We start from the raw sequence: 21919 nt of genomic DNA, 5'->3' as shown, positions 1-21919 counted from the left end.
GAAACTTGATGCGGGCTGACGGGCCAACCCGAGCAAGGCTTTCGTTAGTCGAACACGACGCGCCCTCGGGCCTGTTCGGAGCGAGGCCAAATCAGCTCCAATCACCGAATTGATTCATGGCCATATTTAGTACATGTGCAAGGGGATCGGGGGGGGGTGTAAAACTTTTGGAAGCAAGGATCATGTTTGGTGTGTAACACAGATCGTAAGGAGGAAGCAAATTACGTAAGGAGTGGCGCTTTGAATGGCAAGTTGAATTTGTTCCGTGACTACGCTCAAAATAGCTTCCTCGTTGCAAATGAATGCAATTTGGTCTGGTGCCTTTATTGTGGATATTGCGTGGGCGTTGAAAGATCAGTCGAAATGCTCTAAAAGCGAACACGAGACAATTCGGACACTCCTGCTTTTCCAACACGCCGTTGCTCGACTCCGGTGCCGCATGGAATCTCAAGCGCACGTGCAACCGTATTCGCCACACTCAGCGATGGCAAACAAAAGCAGTCTATATAATATACAATCACAAAAAGAAGCGGGGTTAACGCGCCGTAAGCGGGCCTGCCGTGTTTCCCCTAATAAGACAAATGACTGTGAAGTGAAGACAATAGAAGCGAGGCGCCACCTACTGAGAGACGAGGTGGAGACGAGCGCCTTTGAAGCCTTCGGAAAAGACAGCGCAACTCTTTGATTAGGACGCCGAGGTAGGATGCCGTGGGCGATGTGCTGAAAAACGCTAGGCATCTGCTCGCAACACACACACACACACACACACACGTGCGTGTGCATCATTCCACACGCTACACATCCTGCTTTGAAGGGTTATCAGGGCCGCTGGTTAATGATGTCCCCGGCTTTCTTAGCGACGAGCGCCTCCACGGGGCGGAATGGAGACCTTTAATTAGTTTGCAAACAGGGCAATTAAATGTTCTTCCTTCCCAATCGTTCGCGATGGGACAAAACCGCCCGGGAGGCCAGTCGTGAGACGGCGGGAACCTCCGATGTCACTACACAAAAAAAAAAAAAATGACATCATTAATGTTAGGTTCGCAAGACGGAGAAAGGCATCACCAGAGTTAGTGAATGCCCAAAATGGGGTCAGTCACACCGCTGCATTTAATTTAATTTTTTTTTTTTTTTTTAATTCAGCCTTCTGAAGTCATTTTGGTTTAGCAGCATGAAATTTGGTAGACACGTCTATCACGTGTAGATGAACAAAAGACATCTAAAGAAACCATGCTTGAAAAGTCGCTGCAAGTCTGTCATGTGGTTTGAAGCAGCCATTGTAAGGCCTCCAAGATTACCATGGTAACACCCCCTTAATCATCGAAAAGATTCAGCCCCGAGGCCCGTTTCGATTAGAAATATGACATTTTGTTGTCCATTGGTTATTCGGAAGACTCTCACAAAAAGCCATGCCCGAAACGGTTTGGCCATTAGACTATGAGAATATTTTTTTTTTAAAAAAGGGACGATAACGCCACATAAATTTCCCGGAAATTCAGCCACTGAAGCTACTTAGACATATCTCCCGATTTTCGTGTGGCTATCATGAGAAGATGCACAAAAAAAAAAAATTCAAGAAATCACGCCTGAGAAGAAACTGGGAGGCTAGCAATTTGGCCTATATTGGCCATATAAGGTCGTTGGACCGTTCACTTCAGAAGGAGTCTCGGAAGTGCACACTGATTTTCTTTTTCTCTAAAATTCAACCCCCGTAGTGATCTTCACCGAGTCAATCATTTCTAGATACAAGAAACAAACAAATAAAAAAGTCTCAAGAAGCCATGCCTCAAAAGACACAGGAAGTCTGCCATTTTGGTTTGAATCAGCAGGTTGAGGCTATTTTTATTTCCTCATCGTCGGTGCATTATTGCTATTCTTTTCAATCCATTCCACCGCTTAGCTCCACGCTAGCCGTCCGTTAGTGAGGAGCTGCAAGTACTTTGCGCGTTGCGGCACTTTCCCCAAGCACAAAGAAGTCAATTTGTCATCCAGTGAAGAGGGTGAACCTTTAATTAAAGTGGAGAGCCACCACCCTCGCTCCCCGAATTACCCCCCCCCCCCTCGCCTCCCACCGCCGCCATCAGGACCCCGGCTAAATGTCACCTGATAAATAACGACGGCGGATGTGAAGAGGAGCTCCCTTCACTCGGGGTAGAAAGGTCACGCACATTAGCGGCGTAAGTGCATATCAATATGTTAAATAGGTTCAATTGTGTACATTGATGAAATGAGCCGATTGCACGGCGGACTGTTGACGCTCGCAAGAATGGGACATCATTAAGGCGCCGCGCGATTGGCCGGATCGATAGAAGTGACACGGCGACGGATGCCACGTAAGTGGCTATTAGCGGCCTTCGGCTAATGAGACGGCCGATGCGCGACGCATTCCAGAAGCTTTCCGGCGAGCCGACCTGTCGCTTTTACGAGCCGTCTGGCCTTCTACGCAAACTAATGACGGCCGAGACAAGAATCATGGCTTTTATTTGGATTCTGAAAAGCAGTCCTCAGGCCACTTCACCGACGGGAAGCAAAGGTGGGCGAATTTTGACTTCAGTGAACTGACTTGTACGGACAAATTGTGAAAGTTTCAAATAAGCATTTCAAACCGTGTTTGGGGAGTATGGACGTCAAATAATTATTACAAATAATTCAATTCGAAAAGCCAGACTCAAGAGTTTTAAGAGCAACACGAAGAAGGCGTAGACGTTATCGCTTATTCACGGCACGTGCGTCTTAGCAACGATGCAGCTCACGAGGACGCCGGCCGCCCGGCCAGCCGACTCCATCAATCTGCTCTCTTCCAGCAACGTTCATTAGTGCCGTTATTTAGGGGTAATTACACACGGAGAACCCCCCCCCCCCGTGGAAAGCAGCCACCCACACCCAACCTCACGATTTCGCTTCATTTTTCTTTTTTTTTTTTTCAAGTTTCTGATCGCCTCAAAGGGTCTTATTCACTGCCAACCCAGGTCAAATGAACGGACTTTTTTACTTCTATTCCCGTCAATGGCAGTGAATGAGTTAAAGATTCCGGGTTGATCGAATTTCAATTTGCTGTGAATTATTCTAATGCTTCAAGTTTTCAGTACCAGCTGCTGTTTGGGCCTGCACACGACACGTCTTATTATTCCATCCGTGCCTTCATGTGTTGCTTTTATGCTAATGCGGCTCGTTAGCATCCGTGCTACATCAAAGCCACCTGTGTTGCTTGCACACGTTAGCGGCTTGCTGTCAGGCTTAATGAGACTGCACCTCCTTGACCCCCCCCCCACCCCCCTTCCCGATTAATTGACTTGGGGAGGGGGGGGGTCAACACCACTATTCGTCTTTAGTAGATTCAATTTGCTTCTCATCGATTGGCTTCTCGTGTTTGGTCTGGTCAAGCATGGGAAAGTGCTTCGGTCTCATTTTAATTTCAATTCTGTGCTTTTGAGTCGAGTTGTTGGACGCGTCTTGTTGATAGATGTCATGCCTTTAAATGAAGCGTGCGCATTTCAGTCCGGTTGGCGTTGCCAGCAGCGTCGTCACATCGGCTTCGTTTTAAGTCTCGCCGCCGCCGAGACGTGTTCAACAAAGGTTTTGATTGACAGCCTTTCAAATGCACTCCACGCAAGGTCGCCCGCAGATGCTTTTATTTTTCTGTTGTTTGTCTTTTGTGACCATTCTTTGAGGGAGTTGCGTTTGGCGGAATCAATTATCATTTATGAATGGCCACCGTTCCTCGCAGGTGTTGAAGTCTGACGAGGACGGCGGAGGATCAACACCTCGAGGTCAAAGAGCTTCTTCGAGGTCGTCGCCGTGACTTCCTCTTTGGATTGGTCGTCTTCCAACAGAACATCTTGAAGGCCGCCGCCATTTAGTCAGGTTTTTAGTTGAAGCCTGGACATCATCTTGTTTGAATCGAATCTTGAACATTTACTTTAAATCCTGCGCATTTTATACGAATAAGTGTACCTTTAATTTCAAGGCGGTATTTTTAAATTGAATCTTGTGATGTAATCCTGTTTATTTATTTGACCCTCGCGCAAATTTTACTCATGTTTTTATTTGACTCCTGTATGTTTAGTTTTTTACTATTTGGATATTGTTCATTTGACATACATATATCTGAGTTTTGTGCCGTTTAGTTTTTGTTCAAATCCTGAGTCGTGTTTGTATTGGAAGCATTGTTGTTATTTAAATCCTGCACGTTTTAATCCAGTTTTTATTGACGCTTATACATGATCATCACATTACGTATACATTTGAATCGTGTTTGTTGTGGGACGCCGTAACAGTATTCCGCACATATGCCAGTGGAGTTTCGCAAAGATGAAGCCAGCAGGGCGTCACTTTGTCTGCCGAGCGTTTAATCAGTGAGAGCAAACATACAAAGTGGCAAAAAGAAGCGTGTTGCCATGGAGACTAATATCCTCACAACTAAAGACGTGGCGAGTGGCATTTAGGAACAAGCCGGGCCCGGCGCGCCGGCACCCGACATAACGAGCCGGCGCAGATTCAGTGTCAACAAGACGGCGTTAGTGTCAGTAACAAGCACTTAAGACGCTTCACACAACGCAACGCCATTGTTGGAGGAAGACGGGCGAGAATTCCACGGCGATGGGAGGCGGGGAACTTCTTGGGAGCAGGAAAACATGAAGAATGCAAAAGAAAAAAAAATGTTTTAAATTATTTATTTTTTTTTGCAGGTCGACGACTAACACGACAATAAATTGCATGTTTACAATAAATTAACCTGATATGTCAGCTTCAAATCGTGTCTGTCTTAAATTTTTTTTTAGACTTTTTTTGTGGGTCTTCTCATGATAGACACGTCTACCAAATTTCACGTGGCAAAATCAAAATGGCTTATGGGGTTGAGTTTGGGTTGCCTCAAACCAACATGCAGAATTTTAGCCTTTTCGGGCATGGCATTTTGAGAATTTTTTTTGTGGGTCTACGATCGAATTGATTTTTGCTAAGAGAAATCAGCTTTGAGGGCTGAATTTTCTATACCTTCAATGAATCCCTGAAAATGACCAAATGATTCTAAAATAACTTACAACCAAAATGCCTGACCTTTTTTTTTTTTGTGGGTCTTACAATAGTCTCCCAACTTTCCTGGTGCGAAATAAAAACTAGCTTCAAGGGCTGAAAGTTTGTCGTTTTACGTGGAAAGACAGTGTGCTTTTAATGAACTTGCACTGTTTTATATCTTGTTGAAGCTTCCAGAGTAGAGTGGTGGCCGCACTTGAGAAGCCTTCCTTCCATCTCGCCGGTTGAAGGTGATGAACTTTATGTGACGAGGTTGCTCTGCCATCAGATAATGTGCGGCAGTGAATCTGCAGCGTTGGCCATAAAAGCGAAATAAAGCCGTAAAGTGGTGCTCAGAGGTGACCTTTTATTTTTGTGACGCCGCAAATTAGCCAACATCAACACTGGGGGAATTTACGCCACGCCGCCGCGTTCTCCGCTTGGAGGTCAAGCGGTTGCCTGTACGGCGAACAGACGCGAGCAGGACTCGATGCGTATCAGGGAGCTTGGCCGCCGCCGTCATTGAACGGCGGGTGACGCCCCCTCGTGCACCCGAGGAGGCGTCGATGGGATCGAGTGAGTGTTCGTGCTTATCGCCACAACATCGAGTCACCTTGTTCTTCTACTTTTGTTCTCGCCAGGAGTCACCGAAAGCTATCTCAGCCTGATGCGCAGCCAATGAAAGCGTCTGCCTGTGACATCGTGGCCAGCATGCTAATTAGCATCGCGGAATATACAGTACAGCTGTGGTGATCACATTCAGTCAAACCAGACTATCGCAATTTTAGCATATGATTTGTGTCGCATCGCAACTAGAGTGATTTGTATAGTAATCTGGATAAATTGGTTCAAAATCAAATTATATCCATATCCTACATTTTATTTATTTCTAAAAAAATTTCTCAGCGCCTCTTTCAGCCCTGGAGAGAAAAAAAAAATCCCGGGCCGTGCATTGAATGAGTCGTAATTTCATTGACTCATAAATTACTTGTATAATTTTGGATTATAATAGGACTGAATGATTTCAATTGGGCCATAATATAATTGGAGTCAATTGCCGGTGAATCATATCGCATTAGAAAGAAATTGTAGAGTGTATCGTCATTTTCAGGCCGCCTCTGCGGTGTTCCGCTTCCTGTTTGGTCAGAGAAGACGACTGACGGATGTGAAGAAGTGGTCAGAACACAAGCTGGTGTGCGTGCGTGTTATCAGTTTGGAGTGAAAAGGTGACGCTATTGACACTGGACTAAGCCACTTGACGCCCCGATCGATGGCAGCCGCAGTTGGGCTGTGAGAGCCGCGTTCCCGCCTGTGCTTCTGCCTGTGCTTACTTTCAGATTGCAGACGCCCGAGTGGACTTCGCTGTTGCTGCTTTAGTCCAAACGGCTCAATAAGACAATTTATAAAAAAAAAACGCTGACTCTGCATATTGCGAAAAAAAAAAAAAAGACAACTCACTGACCTTTTAGGGGAGTCATAGCAAAAGAGTTTCAGTTTCGGAATTGGCGAGAATGAGCTCATAATTGGAGTAAATCGGGTTACATTGTAAATTTAATTGCATCAGGAATTTTAATTATTGCAATGGGTGTAAACGGTTTCATAGTTTTCAGCATATCAAAACCGAATCATAATTTTAGTGAACTCTCACTCATTAGTTACTGAAACGATGTTTATGTTGAGTTGAGCAACTTTATATTGGCAGGAAAAGCACGATTGAGGTCCCAATGTCGCTTCACTTTTCAAGAGTGACTGAAGGTGTGAGAATTCCACATTGAGAATTTCGCAAGCGCCGAATTGCAGAGTCACCGTCAGTGATGCAATCACGACGTCCCGTGTGAGCAATGGCGGCCTTTTACGCGCCAACACTCCCTCTAAAAGCCTTCGGCATCCATCTCGCGATCCATCTCGTCTTCCTTCTAAGGCAACCACACAAGCTGCCGTCAACGCGGGTTCAAGGGCAAAAATCAATCAGCCAGAGATCCCGGAGACATCCCCATTTGGGGGTGATCACATGAACAGCCTGACTCATTACATTAATAGCGACCTGACAACATGAATCACTACCTCGTCACATTTCAATCTGGAACGGAACCTAGCGTTAGCATTCAAAGATAGCGTTGGCTAATTTCACCAGTCAGCGTTTACTAGACGGATGAATCTACGTGAAAAAATGCTGAGAAAATCTTTTACAAAGATCGCGATGGCCACACCGCTAATCAGAGATCGCTTATTTTATTTGAATTTTTTTTTATGCATTTATTTGTATGTTTTATGTATACCACATTGTAGTTATGTCCAAAGTTTGGAAATAGATATAAGCTAAATTAACACAGCCGGCCATGACTAATAAAAAAAAAAGAATGTAATGCCCACGCGTGTGGTCAAACGTCGGCCGAGCCACCGGTGGATTACTTTATTGAAGAAACGCTAAGAAAAGAAATGCGTAATAAGCACATTCATTTAAGATCTGCTGAACTCAGGACAAATAACTCAGCACGCAGACACTGCCCGCCAACTGTACACTCAACGGAAACACTCAAAAGTCAGAAAAATAATACCTGCACCCGACAACCACGTTTAATAATGCATAATCAATGTTTTTCCGCTTACTCGAATAAAACATGGATTATCGACAGCCCGAATTAAGATGCTGCAAAAAAATGTGCACATGTAAGAACATACTAGAAAATGTTAGCGGGCAGAGCGAGCGACTGCAAATATTCCAATTCAGGATAGGTAAAGAATTTGAATGCTCTATCCAGTAAAAAATTTTGTTGAGTCGCCACACACAAACACCGTCCTGAATCTCAATCTGTCCGCTGACCCTCTGACCCGTCTTCTTCTCTTGTCAAATAAAGCAAAAATATAATCCCACCCCTATCCCAGCCCTGCACGCTCTCGCCGGCTCCCCCCCCCCAAAAAAAACGTCTAAGCTGCAAATGCGTCATGGCTGCGTGTCCTCCATTCTTATGAGTCGCTGTGGCAGCTGCCACTGGATCAGCACAATTCAGAGTCACGAAAAGCTGAATATCCGCCAACCTTCATCCCTGTGACCCACACCCAAACCGCCCCCACCCCTTGGGGATCATCCCCACAACCAACAACAACCCCACTGGGACCAGGGGGACTCTTCTGCAATCGAACATTTTTGGAGATTCTCGAAAGATTCTCTAAAAGCTGAATCGCCTCGAAACCTTCGTCACCCGACCGGCTTGCGCACTTCACACGTACCCGTGCTTGACCAGCACCTGCAAAAATCGAAATCTCGTCTAACCATCTCTAGCTGGCACTTTAGCTAAACTAGCTCCCACAAGTTCGCCCCGCGGCATCGTCACCGACGTCGCGTGAGCATCAGTGAGCAGTCGGCAAGCAGTTTTCGTTGGATTCAACCTGTTGAATCGGCCTTAGCCATCGGACACAAGGGTCACTCCAATTGGCAAGAAACTGAAATGACAAACGCAAAAGGTGAAGATTTTTGTACCTCTTCTCCCGCATGTTGATGACATGACCACATGGACCCCGTTGTTTTATGCTTACGAGATTTCGCGCTTGGAGGGTGAGCGAGTACTGCCTCCGATGGCATGGAGGAGTATTACGACTCATGAATGTGCGAAAAATGTATGTAGTTGTCTGGCTGGAAGTCGACTGTCGAGACCTTCACCTTCATCACCCCGACCTTCAGCTTCCACCATCTAAGCTTCCGCACCCGACCCCTCGGGCGTCTTCCCTCAACCAGCCCCGACCGCACTGGCACCAAGGGATTCTTTGCCAATCAAGCATGGGAAGGTCAATAAAAAGTAAACCACGGTGCAATCTCTGACTGACACTTCTAACGTTCCCTTGGCGGCCACTTTAGCAATTTGGACATGTCCGAGGGGAGCCACCCCCAATCCCGACACCTGAGAGCGAGCTTGATGAAGCTCTGATTAGCAGGGATGGAGTGTAGCGTCTTATCCAATCACCAACATTCCGCATTTGATGTCCCACCTGAAACGTTGGTTCCCGGTGACTTGTTCCTCCCCCCCATCTCTTTGTAATTGTGCTGCTGTTTTTTTGTTTGAGTGTGGTCCCACGGGCATCCTGTAATGAATTAAACATCACTACCTTGGAAGGAAGTAAGGAAGGAAGGAAGGAAGAAAGGAAGGGCACAGTGCCTCCTGTAAGCTTTGAACGCTCCAAAAGGAGACTCGGGGGGGCTTTTTTTTTTTTTGCTCTTTGCGGAGGACGAATAATCTAAGAAGCACTCGGACCACTGTCATCTGACCCATGCAGACTTGTTAGTTTAGACCGAATAAGAAAAGGGATTAAATTATATACAGCAAAAACAGACAAGTCGTGATTGCCACAAAGAAGAAACCAAACATGAGAACCGAAGGCGACAATATGGAATCTGACAGGTCAGGATATGTAATTTGTGGATGTGGACCAAGGTGAACAATATTGCTGGTCTCAGTCAGGAGACAATTTATTAGGGACCCCGACGGAGCGACTGCGCTCGCTTATCTACGGATGCCTCATCTCTCGGTGCCCTTTGGCTCAGCCAATCAGGATGAAGGTTACGACTGGGCTTGCTTTGTCAAAAGTAGACGAGCCGTTACAAACGGACGTAATCCATCCTGGGGCCGCTGCCTCGGCCCCCTTGCAGCGAACCCTCCCCGAAGCAGTCGACATAGGGAGGGGGGGGGGCTTGTTATCCCGCTTTGTTCTCCCACCCTCGTTCCATCACAGCTGCCGTTATTTGCCACTTTGATCCATGGAGGAAAAATCTGCAAAGGCGGCCCAGAAGGAAGGAAAGAGTGCACTCCGTCATGCCGGCGTCAAGGCCGCTATCGACTTCAGATCACTCTCATTCCGCCTCGGTGGACCTCCGCAAATCACTGCTCCCTACTCAATGAACTAACGGCAACCTTTACGGCTGCAGTTCTCAAACTGTGGCACCCGAGCTGCAGCAGGGGCCTTTAATTTGGTACCCGGGCCTTGAGTGAAGACTTACTGGACTGACTTCATCTCTTAACTCATTTAGTGCCATTGACGGCTAAAGACGTCAAATATTCTTTTTTTTTTTTTTACTTGGTGGGTGGTGAATGAGTTAATCGCAGCACAATCACGTCGCAATTACACAAGACAACGCGACTATGTAAAATTACAATATATATTCGGACGGGAGCATTTTATCTATAACATGGTAATAACTAATGAAAACTCAAATACATCTACTCGTGTTTACCACTTGCCTAAAACCAGTATTGCTACGGCCAACAAATAGGCTGACTGAAATTTGTTGACATCATTGCAGCTCTAAAAGGCGAAGTTGAACTTTGGTCTGCAAAGTAGTGGCAGCCAACGTCGGAATAATAATTAATGTCGCAACAATAAACCCCTGATATATGTGGTTTGTTCAACCACTTTTATCGTCTAAATTTTTACATCCAACGCTCAGAAGGCATTGTGGACCCTTAGATGAAAGTTACATGAACATCCCAACTCTATGCGACATCCTGATCTGATAACATCTGACAGATGGAATTTACGTTGCTGCCAAATGTCATGTGGGCCAAATGCAGGGGAAAAAAAAAACTGGGTTCAGCATCACAGCTTCAAAGCGGATCTAAATTGACAGTTCATTTCTGACCAGTAGCCGTGATCATGAATTAATATTCAGATCATGGGAAGGCAAATATTAACGTGCCACTCTGTAAAAAAAATAATAAAATGCTGGTTTAAAAAGTGTGGAAAGTAAGTTACACAAACCAATTAAAATAAAGCCTTCCTTGGTGGAGGTATTATTAATGACCTCCAATTTTATGACACTTGAGTCATGAGTTGACAGATCGGACAAGGTCACCTCATTCGAACGTACGTTCTGCCGCACAGTCCTGAGTGAGGTTAGGGTTCGAATCTGGCTCGGCATCGAATTGGGCCTTTGCTGACTTTGATCTGGTGGGAGAGAAATCAGGCTCGAAATTGGACAGCTGTGTATTTTCAACTTTCTTTCTGGGTCAACGATTGACATTTAGGACATTTTTTTCTTTGCTTTGAAAAGTCAAAACTGGTCAAACAGTGAATACAGGGTTAAATTGCGCAAATGCATCCTTTATACTTTTTTTTCCGCCCGGCAACGTGAGTGCAGATGAGGGCGGATTTCAGCAGGCGAGTCTTTTTCCCGAGAGATGAATGACAACAACGAGGGAGCATCAAAAAGTCTCTCTGTGTTGATTGCGGATGACGCCCACGGGATTTAGAAGCCTTACCTTCACAATTCCATTCTTTTAACGCCGCGTCCTTTATCCGCCGTGATTTAGCACGGCTTGGGCAGCGCACGTGTGATGAATGAGCGCTCTTGGCGAGGTGTCAGGGCCGGGGTGGGGTGGAGGGGGTGGTTGGGGGGGGTGTTACCACTCCTCCCCCATTCCCAACAGCCACACATTGCATTCTTTACCATCCTGTCCCTGCGTCACACTGATTTATTCACGCCATCCCAATGAGGACCCGGCAGAGGGAAGCTGAAGCACAGCCACGATAGAAAAGGCGACCTGATTGGACGCTGAGCAGTGGGGATTAAGGCGAGGCGCCCGTCATGGTTCTTATGTCCACATATAAGAGCCTTTCACGCTGTCGGTAAAAGTGAAAAGTCGGTAAATGTGGTGCTTTTCTGCGTGGACGGTACTAAAGTTCCCATGAGGGACTTGTGTTGAAAAGAATTCATCCAGTATTTCTCCGAGGTGGGATTTGTTGGAAAGATATCAAGAGAGAATGGCATCTGGGATCTCAAAAGGCGTAACAAGAGGCAGAACAGTTCAGGGTGTACGTACAACCCCTCGCCCAAAGACAGCAGAAGCACGCCCGCAACCCTTGAGAGGATAAGCGGCTCAAAGAATGGATGGATTGTGCGTGAAAAGGTATCGACACAGAATAGCGGGCTAAAGGGGGCATTCCTAGCTTCTGAGATGGTTCATGTTGAGGCGGGAAACTGGCTGCGTGAACAGGTATAGCGCAAAGCCGCATTAGAGCTGTAGAGGACAACCCAAAAGTCACGTCTGCTGAACTTTTTTTTTTTTTTTTTTTACAATTTTAACACCAGACTAACTTAATTTACATTTGAACACAATTAGATTTTTTTTCTCCCAGTTGAACTCAGAATCATCATTACATGAAGCAAAAAGAAACTCCACTAAGTTATGCAGATTCTTTTTTGCTATCCTAAACTCCTCCAATCAGATGTTTGAAATATGAATATTTGATAAGAAATGTGCCTGTGGGGCTGCCAACAATACGCACCGTTCAACAACATCAAACTTTATTTGGGTTATGAAAAACAGAATTAGCATTTTGTCTTTATTCCAGAGAGTGTGACTGAGGGCAGCTGTCAAGATGATTGCGGAAATCGCGTCACACATTTGCGGCTACGCCGCAACGAGGCCTCCAGGGGTGAGCGACTGCCGACACGGAAATCCCACTTTGGGTTTTTTTTTTTACTGGCAAACTTATAGAAAGTCCTTTGAGAATTTGGGCCATACATTTGAGATCCACATTAAGGGCCGTGTACTAGTGCAGTCACTGTGCTCACTGGTGAGACAATTCCGAGCACTAGTAGTGTAAGGGCCGTGTACTAGTGCAGTCACTGTGCTCACTGGTGAGACAATTCCGAGCACTAGTAGAACGACCGTGTCTGCCAACTAGTAGAACCAAAACTGCCTCACTAGTAACATGCAGTTGTCCTACAAGTACAAGATATATGTTACTAGTAGGGTGCACAAATGTCATGCAGCAGTGGAAAAAATGTTACTAGTAGAATAGTAAAAAATGCTCCACTAGTGCTTCCTTGTAATTCTACTAGTGAACCTTAAGGTATAAATATCCTTGATAACCAGCTTCAGATCCACTACTAGTACTAGTAAGTTCTCTTGTCCTCACTCAGAACATAGTTCAGCATACGTCTTATTAGTAATGTTTTCATCCAGCAAAGACATTTGAACTTTACTAGTAAACTACTGTGCTCCAGAGCCAACTAGTAGGAACAAATCATACACTAGTAGCCTTCTTATCAAGGACGTTAAATGATCAAACATTTGGCTGGAAAGCACACTAGTAGAAGGAATGGAGCACACTTGAACGACCTTGTCTTCCTTACTAATCCTTACACTACTGTCGCACACCAACTTTTGCACACTAGTAATAAAACTACTACTAAGGCAAAACTACTAGTGTCCATTATATTGCTATGGAAGGGTCTGGTGCGTGACACATGCCGACTAGACGGACCTTGACGTGTTAAATGTTGGGATGAGCATCGCTCCACAGAGGTGGCCCCGTAGACAAGTTTTGGGGCGTCAGCGAAGGATGCGTGAGAAGCGGCGCTGATGAGTCGCGCCTGGCCGCCTCTCCAAGTTTGTCTATTAAGACCAGATCAGTCGCGTGCCAATGCGCTCCAAGGACAAACGCGGCAAGGTCGCCTCGGCTTCACGTTTTCTCTTTTTCAATTAGCTTTTTCTTTTTTTTTTTCTCCCCGTCGTCTTCTTGGCAGTGACAAACCATCCATTTAAAGTTTGGCTTAGACGTCAACATCACAGCCAATCACAAGCAACATCACGTGGTTCCCAGAATTGTAATGACGTGTATTTGGAAATGAGAGACAGGTGTTTACATGTGTATGTGAAAAGGACAGAGCAGTTTTCATGTATATGAAATACTGGACTATGCTCATATTGAGAAATGATGTGAATGGAAACACACACGGCCAAAAAGGTGAAGCATGTCCATGTGTCCAGAGTGAATTCAAAATTGATTTAAAGCAGATTCAAAAGTGGACACAAAGTGGATTCAAACATTTAGAGGATTTCAACTGGATTCAAAAAAGGATTCTAATTGACGCCAAAGTTTATGCGCAGTGGCTCAAATGGTGCATCGGACAGCAGACGGTTTCATCCACCATTTTAGGATGTAATTTGCTCGTTGCTAAACTCCACAGCTAATTTACATTCCTGTTGAAACGATAAAGGGTGCCGAGCTTATTGAAATTGAAAGCGTTGAAAAGACTGGATTCTCGCTAGCGCCCTCTGCTGCAGATGCACATGGGCATCAGATAAACATGAAACGTTCCACTTAATCACAAGTCCAAATCTAAATCCAAAGTTTAAAAGCTAAGGACATTTCAAGAGGAGAAAGCAGCAAATATGGGAAACCTTAAAACAAAAGTTGCCTGCCCATCTAACATGACTGATTATGAAAAACCACCAGAACACGCAAAAACAAAGCCGATCCATTGCTGTAAAGGTGGTAGTCAACATTTAAACGGAAAAGTGTGTTTAGTGAGTCGAGATATAGCCTGGTGATTGCACAACAGACGTGTTTGCTATGACACGTTGTGTAACTAAAGAAGGGGAACCGTTGTCTTGTACGTCAAGCATACAAAACACAGGACGATATTTTTCCTTGCGTGAATGGATAGCACCTGATTAGAGAAGCAGACGCGCGGTGATACGGCTTGCTTCATAACCACAAAGCAGCCAAACTGACGTCCGCGCCGGGTCTGGCCGGGATTGACGGTAATGTGGAAGTAATCAGCCTGCTCTGACCCACCTTGTCCTCTGTCGGGATTTATAGCAGCCAATTACTGATCTCTATTACCCGCCGCGCCCAGGGGGATGGAAATCAGACACGTGCTCTGTCCAGCCGTCTTGTCTGTCGGGCCTTGGGTCAGTCTGTCTGTCAGACAGTCTGTCTTTCTCTCCCCTATCACCTACAGACCGGCAGAACTGCCAGTCGGGAAGTCATTCTTTCCGTCTGTACGTCAGATCAACCAATGGACCGACGGCTTGACAGTCACTCGGAATGTCTGGCTGTCCATCAATCAGATGGACTGACCGACAATCAGCGTCGGTCTTTCAGTCCGTCTCCCAAAACGGACCAGATCGTTCCCAAAGTGTCCTCAATGTCTACAAAAAAAATTTCTCAACTAAAATCCATGCCTTTACGTTAGCTGGGAAATATACAGGATAAAGCGGCGCCTTGATCAAAAAATGCTTCCCTTGAATCAAAGCGCTGGCCGTTTGATGTTAGCGTCACGTGACTCACCACCGCAAATTCCCAGGAAGCGCACATGGTCCACGAAGAACTAAATATAGCGCCGTGGTGGATCAGAGGGTTCCTCCAGACAGAGAAACGACGACCATCACTAATACTTTCCCATCAGTTACGGTTGGATTTGGGCGTTGAGGGGAAAGGCTTAAATTAAGCTTTTAGACCCCAAATGCTCCAAAAATTGGACCAAAACACCTTTGGAGTGAACTGGAATGACCAGAAAGCGGACAAAATGTTCTCATTATTGACCAGAAAGCTCCAAGTGGACAGAGTGTTCACAAAGTAGACTACAATATTCCAAAAGTGGGAAAACTGCTCTCAAGCATACGGTGATTTTCCCAAAGTGGCTCAGAATGCTCCAAAGAGGAGTAAAGTATTTCTAAAATGAGAGAAAGAAAATCTCTTAAATGAATCTTTTTTGCTGGAAAACTCATTCCTTAAGAGCACGCAATCCCTTTTTTTTTTTTTTTTTTTTTTTTTTTTTTTTTTTTTTAACGGTGTCGGCAGCTCTTTGCCAATTTTCCTCCATCTTGAAAGCAAGCAGCGAGAGGGAGTAAACAAGCGGGCTGCCGCGTGACCTCACTCAGGTTCCGGGTGGCCGGGTCAGACGGGTTCATCGGCGCAATCACAACACACGCCGGCATCTTATCGCGACGACATCCCATTCTGACGGCGATCCGTCTGGACGGGAGAGATCCTGCCGTGCATATTAGTTCCAAGGGGACACGTTTGGCCCCATTGAATACACAGAAGCACACTGATGGCCAAAACATCCCCCGCGACGAGCACGCACACAGAAAATTAATGAAGATAAAATACTAACTTGGAAGTTAATGAAGCAGATAACATTGCTATCATATGTGCACACTCAACCAATAGCAGCACACATGGAGACCAACATTTATGATTGACATGTACAACACATTTCATAATCATTCAATTATCAGTCTATCAGTATTCCTTTTATGACCAGAATGCTCAATACTGGACAACAATGTTCCCAAAGACCAAAAAGCAATAAAAGCGGAATACAATGTACACAAACTAAATTGGAATTCAATGTTTCCAAAGTGGACCACAATGTTACTGAAACTACAATGTCTCAAAAGTGGACAAAAATTAGCTAAAATTGGACTAGAATGTTCCCAAATTGTCTTACAATATCACCAAGATGGACTGCAATGTTCCCAAAATGGACTGATGAGTCAAAATTGGACTAAAACGTCCCTAAACTTACCAAAATTATTCTCAAATGGACCAGAATATTTTAAAGGAGAATATAATGGCCCTGAAGTGGATTTTGCAAATTAAAACACAAATGATACTGTATTGACAACATATAAAATTATAGAATTGTACTCACCATTGAAGTTAAAGGTGATGACGACAAATGTATTTAATAGTCCAAGGCATTGGTACTGCCGTCCTGAGATTATTTTCCTCATTTTGTTGTATGTACACACGCGACCAAAGATTCGTTTATGGCAAGATGGCGGCCAACAACCGCGGAGCGTCCTCCTTCCTTCAACATGTCAAGAAGTTACCTCTTTTCTGTGATGCCTAGCGTCTTTTTCGACACCGCCCGAAGACACACAACACATTTGGACGGGAAGTCTTATGGAAGCCAAGCACACGACACTAGACCACGAACTTGTTGGGAATGACGTTCAATGTTGATGTGACACTTCCAGAGAACAGTCGTGTTAAAGTACAGTTCAGCTCTGAGCGCAGACTCTGTAAGAGTGATGGCGGGTCAAAACGTGCCGAGGCTTCGAAGTTCGGGTCGAGCAATCCACGACTGAATTTGTCAAACGAGAATGGAAAGCAGATTCTGCGTGATTACGTCACCGATGACGTAGGAAGTCGCGCAATCCTGGGAAGCGGTTCGCGTGTCGGCGCGATGTTACAAATATGTTTATTCGCCGATTTTTTTTTAATAATAACAATAACCACGTAGGCGTAGGAGTGGTTCATAGAGCACATGAACCACTCCTACGCCTACAATAATAACAATAACAGAACATAAATAATTTTTTGTTAAGCACAAATTTGAACATTTGAATTCATTTCTAACCATAGCATTAACATTAAGTTCATCATTAACAGATTACAAAAAACGAACCCCAGAAGAACCAATTTGGAAATTTTTATTCCAGTTATTATTTCCCTGTGGACCAAAAAAAACAATCACACGCAGTTGAAATGATAATCAAAGTTTTGGCCACCGGGAGGTGGGGGGGGGGGGTTGTCTGCACATGAAACCTCACGAGCCTGATTTTATTATGTGAACCAGCTGGATGGAAAGAGTACTGAAGAATAATCTGTCAGAAAGTGAGCAAGTGTGTATGAGAAAATAAAATGTGGCCGATTGCTGTTCTGAAGCACCTGTGCGCCCCGGGTGAGCTTAGTGGCTAATGAGGTAGGCGTGGCTGACTGGCAGAGTGGAAAAAAAATATTTGATCTAAAAAATCCTGACTGTGAAGTAAAAAGTGCTCATGTACACTGCATTGCCAAGTCACCAGTCTTCTTACTACCTTAAAGCGTCCTCTACAATTGCAAAGAGCCTCCTTTTCACTTGCATTCGACAAAACAAACCCGTGAGGCACAGAAATCGCAGTAGGAGAATGAGGGAGGCACGACTGTCGCCAGTATGCATTGAATATGTTGTGTACACACAGACGAGTAAAGAAAACTAAATGAGAGGCGATGTGTGCAGGTGCGATGAAATGAGAAGTAATGCGATGCATCGTGTCCTGACCTCCATTAGGAGGCGCTGCGTGTTGACCAGCCGATCGATGGGAGAACGCGCATCATCAACGTGGCGGCCGGCTCATAAAAGACCATTTGGGATGCACATGCACTCATCGATCTGGGAGTGGGGGGGGAGGGGCAGGCAGAGAGAGAGAGAGAGAGAGAAAGAAAGAAAAAGAAACAGAAAGCGAAAGACGCCACTCGACCCGGACGGGGCCCCACCCCTCATGGAAGATGCGACTGGCGGATGGAGGTTGGGGTGTCAAATCTAAATGCTAATGGTTTCCTCCCAGAGCCTCAACAACCTTAACACTCAGCTGGCAGACATCAATTTCAACTTAACACAACATTTTATACTCCACAATGAGGACTAGGACCCGGAAATAAGCCGGTGTAATAAAACTATTTACAATTTTTTTATTGCTTAATAAAGTGAAACAACTTTAATAAGGTCTAGCAGACATATAATGGAGAGGGAACCGGGAGTAGAGTACTTCAGCACATTGAAGTGGATCAAAATATTGAAAAGTGTACTACAGGTTTCCCTAAGTGGACTAGAATGCGGCCAAACTGGTCCAGAATATTTAAATGTGGATCAAATTTCCTCAAAAGTGTACAAAACAGTTCCCAAAGTGGATCAAAATCGCCTAAATATGGACTAGAAATTCCCAAAATCTCCCAAAAGTGGATGGGAATTTTCCTAAGGTGAGCCAGAATCCTTGCAAAGTAATCCAGAAAGCTGGACTAGAATTGTGGACCTCAACGGACCACATCGAGAGCGTTTCCAAACTGCATCAGAATTCGTTGACTGAAATAGAAAGTCCTACGAATGTTCGCAAGTAGAGTTTTAATGTTCCGAAAGCGGACCAACATTTCCCGAAAGTTCCCAAACTGGACCAGAATGTCCTCCAAATGGACACCGTCAATAGCGAACTCATTTTCTAATGTCGAACACATTGTCGAGAAGTAGATCAAAATGTCCTTCACGTGGACCACAATGTTCCAAAAGTGAAGTAAAACATTCTCGACGTGGAGCAGAATGTTCTGCCGCAACGTTTCCACGGCAACAGCCATGCAAAGGCAAAGGTCGTACGAGTCAGGGAATCAATAAAAAAAGTATGTGAAGAAGGTGAAGAAGGCCACAAAGAAAGATTTTATGCAAAGCAGCTCGAGCGTCTTTTGTTCCGTCGTCCGCCACTTTGCCGCTTGGCTGCCTCGTCTACTCGGCGGTGTCATGAGCGGCCGCGTTCGCTGAATGAATAAGGATGATTCATCAATAACACGCTCGCCGACCGTCATTTCGGCACCGATGCCGACTTTGATTGACTCGCGGCAGCCGAGACAAATTCTGACATCAGTGCTGCACTTGAAATCGAGACAATATGCACTACACCAACACAAGCGCCACTTTATGACACCTGCGTCACAAAGTTGATCATAGATACATTCATATTCACAAAAGTAGACCGGGATCTTTCCAATGTGAAGCAGAATGTTCCCAAGAATATTCCAAAATGCAAAAAAAAAAATCTCTGAGTGAACCGGAATGTCTAAAAAGTGCAATATGGACTATAAAAAAGGTGACAATGTGGGCAAATAAAAATATTCCAAATGGACCAAAATGTCCTTAAAGGGACTCAAATCTTCCAATTTCCTGAATGTAAACCAGAATATTCCCAAGGAAATGTCTGAAAGCTGGACTGGAATGTCCCCAAAAGTGGACCGAAATGTTCGAAAGTGGAGCCGAATGTCCTCAAAGTTGATGAAGGACTTGTTTCAAGTTGTAAAAGTTTTGGTTGAAAGCTGCAGAAGCTATTAATTAGCGCAAATATCATCTGATGAAAAAGGATCACGTAATTAGACCATAAAATATGAAGCCATTACACTAAAATGACATCAAACATCAAATTACGAGGGAAAAAATGTTTGGAAATGAGTGAATATTCACTTTTATTGAGAAGGTGAAGGCTATAAAATGAAACGCGTCGACACTTCCAATCAGCTCACCAGGAGGAGAGGAAAATAACCATCAACTTCCTAGCGTGACATTCATTTTGAATCGTGTTTATTTCGATTGTTTTGGCCAAGTCTTTGCCTCGAGTCAAACAAAATGGGTCAACGATTTTTTTTTTTTTTTTACTCTCTTTTATTTTTTTAAATCAAAGACGCAAGTAAACTTTTTTCGATTATTTTTTTGGGTGCCGATTCCAAATCTGCAAATCTATTTTAATAAAAATAAAAATAAAAATAAAATAAAAATAAAAAAATAAAAAATTAAAATAAAAATATTTTATATATTTATCAGCAACAGGATAAAAAAAAAAATCTACCTGGCTCGTCTTTTAAGAGTCTCAAATGCCTCACGTGGGAATCGTCGGCACACTGGCAATCTCATATGAAATTTGGCGCTGTAGCCACTCCAAAACCAAAAACTGGAACCGGACCACCGGTGAAGTGGTCATCGCGTTAGCGTCAGACCTGTCCAATCAGTGATGGGGATCAAACAAAGGACTTTTCAAGGAGAATGAAATGTCCCCCATTGATTGGTCGCACCACTTTGAACCCCACCACCCCCATCCAACACACATGCACGGCGTCCAATCGATAGCCGTGAGATAAGCAGCCGTCGTGATGACAGGATGCTCTCACCTGAGCGCCTGAGAGGGGGGGAACAAGAAAATGGGGAGGAAGGAAAAGATGGACTGAAAATGGTAAAGGGTTTAAGAAGATACAAGTGGGAGAAGAGGAGAAGTGGGAAATGTTTTTATTTTGTACAAAAAAACACTTTATCTACAAAGGAAGATGAGCATGACGTAGAAGAAGAGGAAGCGAGAGGTCATTTGAAACGCTGCGTCCGATTGGCCGAGTAGGATTAGCAGAACGTTCTCAAAGTGGAACATGATGTCCTCAATGTGGATTTAAGTAGACCACAATTTGCCATAAAATGTCTTCAAAGTGGAGTAAAATGTCCCTACAGTGCTATAGATGAGCAATTTTATTCCCCCTTTTGCTTTTTTTCCCCCTGCATGCTACAAAAATATATTAAAAAAATAATAAAAAAAGCATGTGTTGCGAAAGGAAGTGAGCATCCTTGCCTCTTTAGTTTCTTCCTAGGTGAGGCGTAATGGCCGACAATGAGATATCCTGCATGATCGCCTCCTGATCGTTCATTTTACATCTTATTTAGTGAAAGCGAGCCGCCTTCGTGGACCGTCTTAAATGGACCAAAGGAAAAAAGTTGAGCGGGCAGCGGCGCTGATCTAATACGAGGCGGAGGCGCTCGCTCCTTTTTTATTGGCGAGCTAAAAGCGGCAGACAGGCTAACGTGCTAATGGACTATGGGGACAAAATGGAGCGGCAAATGAGGCGCAAATGTGAGCCGCCCTGCCCTAACAGATAGTTTACAGCTGGAAGAAAGAGACCAGCGCCTTCAGTCGACTCGAAACGTCTGATATCAAAGACAGGAAAATGGGAGCATTGGATCAGCAATTTTAACAGCTTCTAGCGACTTAAGATTCAGGCTAACATTATCTTGTTGACATCTTCAAGAAAACAGTAACCATAATTTACTAGCTATCATCTTCGAACTAACGTCCTTTTTTAAGATGACTTCATTCTTTCAACAATATTTACTCGCTAACATTATCTTCTAGGTCATGAGATTTTCAAGCTAACATGATCTTCAGGCTAACAACATCTTTTCTCTGTTCTAGAAAATGTCTTCACTTAACTTCATCTTTAAAATAACCATTTTCTTAACATCTTCAAGATAACTTCATCCATAATATACCAGCTAACATCTTCAAATTCACGTTTTTGTTCATTTATTTACTTATAAGCATGTATTTTTTTCATCTTCTAGCTAACATAATCTCCAAGCTAACATCTTCATACTAACAAAATTTAACACACTTGATTGATTGGCTCTATTCATTCCACGTCACAGTTCACGGAGTCACGACTCGGGGGGGTTGACTTTCCCCACTTTTGCTCGTAAATATTGAACATGTTTAATATTTAAGACCATCGTCTTTTTCTGACCTTATTAGTCGCACAAATCCACTCTGAACACACC

The 21919-nt window shown here is 44.4% G+C and overlaps 1 protein-coding gene across 1 annotated transcript in view; it reads right to left on the bottom strand.

The window, feature by feature from the left end:
- Positions 1–16960, bottom strand: part of LOC148322331 (RNA binding protein fox-1 homolog 3-like) — a 205391-nt gene extending 188431 nt beyond the window's left edge. Inside the window, exon 1 of the mRNA XM_088317139.1 lies at positions 16457–16960. Within this exon, the coding sequence (XP_088173265.1) occupies positions 16457–16538 (82 nt within the window). The 5' untranslated portion in view covers positions 16539–16960. The remainder of the gene's footprint in view (positions 1–16456) is intronic.
- Positions 16961–21919: the final 4959 nt, after the last annotated feature.

The sequence above is a fragment of the Idiotropiscis lumnitzeri genome, chromosome 15 (assembly GCF_059441095.1).
Source record: "Idiotropiscis lumnitzeri isolate Australia: NSW breed Sydney's pygmy pipehorse chromosome 15, RoL_Ilum_1.0, whole genome shotgun sequence".
NCBI classification, from domain to species: Eukaryota; Metazoa; Chordata; class Actinopteri; order Syngnathiformes; family Syngnathidae; genus Idiotropiscis; species Idiotropiscis lumnitzeri.
Note: the sequence above shows the minus strand (reverse complement) of the source record. Positions and strands in the feature narration are given on the sequence as shown.